Genomic DNA, 6,257 nt, shown 5'->3' on the forward strand with positions numbered 1-6,257 from the left:
TGCTGAACAATTTGAACAAAAAGAAACAAAATTTGAATTATTTTTTAAGTTTAATTATTTAATTTGTTTTGTTTTAAGTGTTACAATTATGTTGTCTGAGAACGTTTAGAATTACAGAGGTCAAGAGTTCGGATCATAGAAATACTTCACGCAATCAAAGCGTTCGAATTACCAATTATTTGGATTATCGACAGGTTGAATTCGCCAGACATGAAAATAAAACGAAAAATTGCTGAATTAGGTCGAAAATGTTTTATCTAGCACATTAAAAACAAATAATTTACCAAAAAATCTTTGCTATTTAAAAAAGGTGCTTATCATTTTGTTTAAAAATTTATTAAAAAAAATAATTTGATTTTTGTTTAAGTGTTTTTGATTTGATTTTGTGTCATTTGTCAAATTAGTTTTAAAATATCAAAATTTTTAATCCAAACACGCAATTATTTTGGAAACTTTAAGGTAACTAGACCGAAAAATTGCCAAACTGAGTCAAAAACCTCAAAAAAAAAAACAAAAAAATCGATGTCACTTAAAAAAATTTATTTGTTTTTTAGTAGAGTATAGAATGTTACTTCTGGGCCAGAACATTTGGCGTCTTAAAAATCAAGGTAGAATCTTACAAATCTAACTGTTTTCCCAAAAGTCAACAACTAAAAAACGCCTAAGACCACTCAAAATGCATTAATTTTTATCCACCCCAAAAGTATCCAAATATGTGTAGACCACCAAAAATTGGGTACATGAAAAAACAGGGTAGAATTCTACAAACTTGTTGTTTTTCTAAAAGTAAACATAAGAAAAACATCTAAAAAACCTACAAAATGCCTTGATTTTAGACACCCCAAAAATAGCTCTTCATTTCTGGACCAAGCCAATTGGCGCATGGAAAAAATCAATGAAATACAACTTAAAGCGACTTAAAATCCTCGACACTCCAAGTAAAATTACTTTAAAAAACCAGGAAAAACCTTTATAAATTCCCTAGTTTTTAGATACCCCAAAAATATAGCTTTTCATTTCTGGACCAAGCCAATTGGCGCATGGCAAAGGTGTTAAAAATGATTACCAAATAAATTTTGCATACCCCAACTGTATTCAACTATTATACGCACATAAAAAAGATACACCTAATTGTTCGAAGTCTACTAAAATATCTGAACACTCCATTATGGATTTTCATTTAGAGATCGCTATTAAAACTTTAATGTTATCGTAAACATGTTCGGTTTGTGTCTTAATTATCAAATTCAACACCCCAATATTCGACTATGCCTTCATGATAATTCTTGGATTCAGAATATTTACAGAATTAATAAAAATAAGTGCAAAACATTCCCCGTTTTCATTCCGACTACAATCCGATCTATTCTTACAGCATCTCCTCTTTCACGACAGCTTATACCGTTTATAGGTATGTGTCTATCGAGGAGAATCATCGGCACGACCATCAATCCTGAATTCGTCTTCGACTCATGAGCCTTTGGTCTTTGGCGAATCAACAGGACAGTAAAATTAGCTGAACTTGGTGAACAAACCAAGCATTTGGAAATTTAATTATTAATTTTATTATTAACACCATAAACAAATCATTAGCAGAATAATAAAATAAGTATTAATTTTTTTAACATAATAAATTATAATAGTGTATCACTACAGACAGATTTACTTATTCCTTCAGTTCCAACTTGATATGTTATAAAAACTTTCTTCTCCTCTGGCTCGAATGTCAAACCAGCGTAAATCTTTTTTGAAATGTGTTTATAGTCAGGTTCATCAAATTTAGTGTAATATTGCTTCTCAAAAATTTGTTGTAAAGCTTCATTTGCAGACTTGGAATTCATTTTGTATTCAAAAATGATTCCAACGTTCTTACTGATTATCACCATATCTAGGGTATTGGCTATCCCTGGTCCTTTTCTTTTTTTCTTGATCTGGACCTCACTGTGTGTTTCGAAGTATCTGGAGTTATATGTCAGAGTATACAAGATGTGATGAAGTTCTTTTTCGTTCATAATCTTCTGTGATTGAGAGAGTAATACTAATACGGCGTTTGCAAGATCAACAAATGCCCTCTCACTTGTACTTTGTAATAGTATATTCAGAGCACTTACATAATTTTTAACAGATCTAGCGGTCAAGTGGAATTTATGTATAACTGCCAGTGCTTCACTATAGCAAAGGTTGCGGACATGTTGCTTAATTTCAAAATTAGGTATTTTTAAAACACAAAATGTCGAGTCATTTTCAAAATCAGCCCATTCTTCTATATCTTCATCTTCGGTGTTTGTTTCAATGTCATCTGTTTTCTTATCAATTGACAATATATTAAAGTAACCAGAATCAGCCAAGAATTGCAAAAATAACTCCACATTTTCCTCCGATATTTCATCAAACTGCAAACAAATAAGTTCCTTTAGACTCGTTAGATGATCGACATTCACCGATTTAAATGTTCTTATCTTAACTTCACCATTAGAAATAAGTTCCTCAATTTTTTCTCGAACTGAAGGTTCCGCAAACAGCTTCCCCAGATTTCTTACATGACCTGTATCAATCCAGAAAGAGGAATATTTGAGCCTACCGGTTCTATAAACCCTTTCCAAAAGCTTCAAGACTGACCAGCTACTGAATATTTTCAATGGGCTATTAGATACCATATATCCATCATACCATTTCGTAATTATTTTGAATGTTACTTTCCCACAAGCAGCTTTAACTTCTGGAAGCTCAAGTAGCTGCTTTACCTCCTCATCCGTAAATCCTAAGTACGGTGCGTATCGAAGATCACTTAGGAACGGATAATATCTTATAACTCTTGCTGCATCCCCTGAGAAGGATCCGGCCAACCGAACACAAGCAAAAATTAATGAGCGTTTTATGAAATCATTGAATTTTAGCGTATTAGCCATGAAATCTTTTAAAAAATCATTAATTAATCCAATGTCATCTTTATTCGGACAAGACTCGAATACCAGGCCTACCGCAGGAGCATCGTACTCATCGATGAGTACGAAAACATCTTCCTCATAATGTGTATGTAATACTTCTGATAAAAAGTGTAAGCTATGTTTCAAATCAGCTTCCCTTAACATGATGCACTTTTCTCTATCGCAAAATTTTTCAAAACTTGCTATTTTTAAGTTAGAAATGTTCAACTTGTCGCTTGCCCAGGCTAAAGTACCATCATCAGTCTTCTTCACCAGGTATGAATGTTCTCTGAATGTATAATTTATAGCCAACGCCAATTGTTGCTTAACTTCAGCAAAACTGCTACCACGAACACTCCCGAGATCAATATGTATCACAGGATGAAGTTTGCAGTGCTTTGAAAAAAATTGTGTTTCTTCAGTACAAATCTTTAGGTTCTCAAATAAACTTTTTTGTCCCAGTAGAAACTGCTTCAACATATCCATGAGGGTAGTTTTTCCAAAAGCTCTAGGCGCCGTTAGTAGTACTATTTCACTAGTATCACTTAAGAGACATTTGATAAACAAGGTCTTGTCCACAAAGGTAATTGTCTCTTTGATTGTGGCGAATTCATGACTTGCCAGTTCGCACAGCGACTTTTCTGAATCCTAAAAACAGAAAAAAATTACAACTCGTTACTAAATGCATTAGCATAGTTGTTATAAATAAAGTGATTAGGATTATTTTTGTGGTTTTTAAATTGAAAGTTTCTGAAAATTATATTATATGTACTTATTATTACTAATAATAAATTATTGCCACCGTTAATTTCTAATACAGGAGAGTTTTACTAATGATTGTGAATTCCACCAATAAACCTGACTGACTAAATATATTTCTTACCTTCACCTTAGAATCATTTAGAGAAGAACTCTCGTTCATTTTTACTTTGGTTCGGCTACAATCTGTAATACAAATAAGCATATAAATAATTATAATCCGAGTAGTATGAAATAAACTGCACAATAATTCTTTTTTTCTATATCAACATTTTTTTAAATTACAGAAATATTCAGTACTATGTTGGAAAATACAACGTTCAGTATCTAACGAGTAATACAAAAATTTCTACAATAAATTAAAAAATGACCAGTACTAGAGAAAACAAAATTGTAGCAGAATATTATACACCATTAAAAATAAGACAACAATCTGACCTCCAGCAATTTAAAAATAGTTACAAATCTTTTACTCAAGATAAAAAACTAAATATACCAAAAAATATCAAAGAAGTAACTCAAATGAGAAATCGTAATTTTGCTATAGAATATCTCAATTCGACCGTAAATAAAAAACTAACAAAGACAGGTTTTTGCAAATCTAAAAGTATTTCCAGAAATTCCCTTAATATGGGACTAAATTCAGTTGGAATTAAGATTGCATGTAAAACGAGAACAAACGGGGACAAACCAGAGCAATCCGGAACAAAAGAGAACAAATCGGAACAATTGGGAACAAAAGAGAGAAAAAGTAAAATAAAAAATAAAATCTTTTTTAATCGGTATTATAGTGGTGCAATATTATATTTTGCCGTGTTTTTTCCACACCTTTATTAGCAAATATTTGTTCATTTAAGGAGTATACTGCCCATACAGTCAATTCAGAAACAATTAATAACGGAGACATGTTGCAAGTACGATACGAGTAGAGCAAATGGGTTACTTTTGAGTGTCTTTATCGTTCTTATAGCGATGCTGGGGGTTATCTGACTTGGCCTTCCGTATTGTTGGATTTTTCTGATACTTACCAGAAGTTTGTTCCTTGCGTGAAAAGTTTCTGGTAGAGATAAAATTAGGGGGTTTTCCTAGGCCCTGATTTGTAAAATTTGAGATCCAGTTTTTGTAGATGATGGTCCGGTGGTGACATATTCTGTAATTAATTACAAATAAAAACAAAAATCAATTCAATTAATTGCTGTTCTTAAGAGATAAAAAAGCTAATTTATGATTTACAGGCCAGGCCAGATTATTCGAATAAGTTGTAAAAAATGTAGCTATTGCAAAATACAAAAATATCGCGAGATTGGTCAAAGTTTGACTTATCACGTGGCTTAGATACTGCCTTAAGTTAGTGATACTGTTGGGCACACAAAAATTTATTTATAGACAGCAAGTTTAAATCGCGATAAAACTTTGCATAATTTTGCATTTTTCTCATTCATTATTTTTTATACGGTTAAAATTCAGAAACGACCCTAAATCCCTTTAAACAATTTACAATTTTTGAAAATATATTTGACCCTAATTTTTATAATTTGAAAATATCAAATATTATCAGTTTATTACGTTATAGTCTTTTTAAACTCGTGATGGAAATAAAATTAGACTTTACGTCAAAAAGCAATTGATTACAACCAGGAATCAAAAGATAGCAATTTTTCGTTTAAGTAAAATTATCTTTTTCTCAAGCACGGTTCAGAAAATGGTTTTGTTAAGTGTTTTCCCTGGTAGGTAAGTGATTGTTTTGGCAACAAATTTCTAACTTATTTACGACGTATTTTTTCCAGAACAACATAATTACGTAAAAACTAAATAGTTCATGATAAAGATTGCTGATTGTGTTTGCATCTACCAGTCACACATATTGAAAACCAATACCAAACAATGAATTATTGAATACAGCCACGTTAAAGCCACTAATAATTCATTCCGTAATTTAAGTATTGATTGTTAAAAAACCTATTTATTTTTTTCACTCCTTGTAAGGCAAAAACAAAAATTGTCGCTCTTGTTGTTTTTAAACAACAGTAAATTCTACTAATGCTATGAATTCCAATAATCAAATAAATAATCAGTTCTTATTTACCAAAGAACCGAGACCAAAGTAACAATAAACATGGAATGTTCCAGTTCTGAAAAATTTGGAAACATAAATATCGCTTTATACTTACTTGCGGAAATTACTTAATATGTAAAAAGACATTGTGGATGTATTTTCTTGTAAATTGAAAACACAAATTAAACCAATAGCACAGATGTGACACTCGTCTATTTATGAATGAAATTGCATATGGCGTCGCCACAGATGAATAGACACATTTTCATTGGACCAAAAGTGAGGTTATACGTTTGACGTTTTTGACATAGGGTCACTTACGCACGAACGAACGTCGCATGTAATCGATTGTGCTTATAACCGAAATATTTTTTAAATCAGAATACGTCCCTTTTCATCTCCCCGGGAGTGCAAAACCCCCCTCGCCTATACTCTCGTGTTGCCAATGCGCGTATCCCACTTTCACCCCCATGAGGGTTGGAACAGGGCTGGCGTTGCCAACGTAGGAGTGGAAG

General features: G+C 32.1%; 1 protein-coding gene and 2 long non-coding RNA genes across 7 annotated transcripts; 2 read left to right on the forward strand and 1 right to left on the reverse strand.

The window, feature by feature from the left end:
* Positions 1-802: 802 nt before the first annotated feature.
* On the forward strand, positions 803-1,332 carry LOC135266682 (uncharacterized). Its single transcript, XR_010334822.1, has 2 exons — positions 803-938; positions 986-1,332. It is a non-coding gene; the product is annotated as an uncharacterized LOC135266682 (long non-coding RNA).
* Positions 1,333-1,541: 209 nt separating this feature from the next.
* LOC107399196 (uncharacterized) lies at positions 1,542-6,138 on the reverse strand. 5 transcript variants are annotated; one of them, XM_064357835.1, is made up of 5 exons: positions 5,995-6,138; positions 5,858-5,931; positions 4,715-4,836; positions 3,811-3,872; positions 1,542-3,575 (listed from the first exon to the last, which is right to left on the reverse strand). In XM_064357835.1, exons 2-5 carry the CDS (start codon positions 5,887-5,889, stop codon positions 1,635-1,637), a joined length of 2,157 nt encoding a protein of 718 aa, XP_064213905.1. In that variant the 5' UTR covers positions 5,890-5,931; positions 5,995-6,138; the 3' UTR covers positions 1,542-1,634. The 5 variants fall into 5 exon arrangements, with proteins under 5 accessions (XP_064213905.1, XP_064213908.1, XP_064213907.1 ...); XM_064357838.1 differs by having other exon boundaries at positions 1,542-2,622; positions 2,671-3,575; positions 5,858-5,999; XM_064357837.1 differs by having other exon boundaries at positions 1,542-2,625; positions 2,671-3,575; positions 5,858-5,999.
* LOC135266681 (uncharacterized) lies at positions 5,136-5,947 on the forward strand. Its single transcript, XR_010334821.1, has 2 exons — positions 5,136-5,417; positions 5,474-5,947. It is a non-coding gene; the product is annotated as an uncharacterized LOC135266681 (long non-coding RNA).
* Positions 6,139-6,257: the final 119 nt, after the last annotated feature.

The sequence above is a fragment of the Tribolium castaneum genome, chromosome 7, assembly GCF_031307605.1.
Source record: "Tribolium castaneum strain GA2 chromosome 7, icTriCast1.1, whole genome shotgun sequence".
Classification (NCBI taxonomy): Eukaryota; Metazoa; Arthropoda; class Insecta; order Coleoptera; family Tenebrionidae; genus Tribolium; species Tribolium castaneum.

Coding starts and splice junctions, on each gene's coding strand:
- LOC107399196 (XM_064357835.1), bottom strand. CDS start 5,889: ATGTCTTTTTACATATTAAGTAATTTCCGCAA. Junction 4,837..5,857: donor ATATTAAGTAATTTCCGCAA/GTAAGTATAAAG, acceptor AATTAATTACAG/AATATGTCACCACCGGACCA. Junction 3,576..3,810: donor TAAATGATTCTAAGGTGAAG/GTAAGAAATATA, acceptor TTCTGTTTTTAG/GATTCAGAAAAGTCGCTGTG.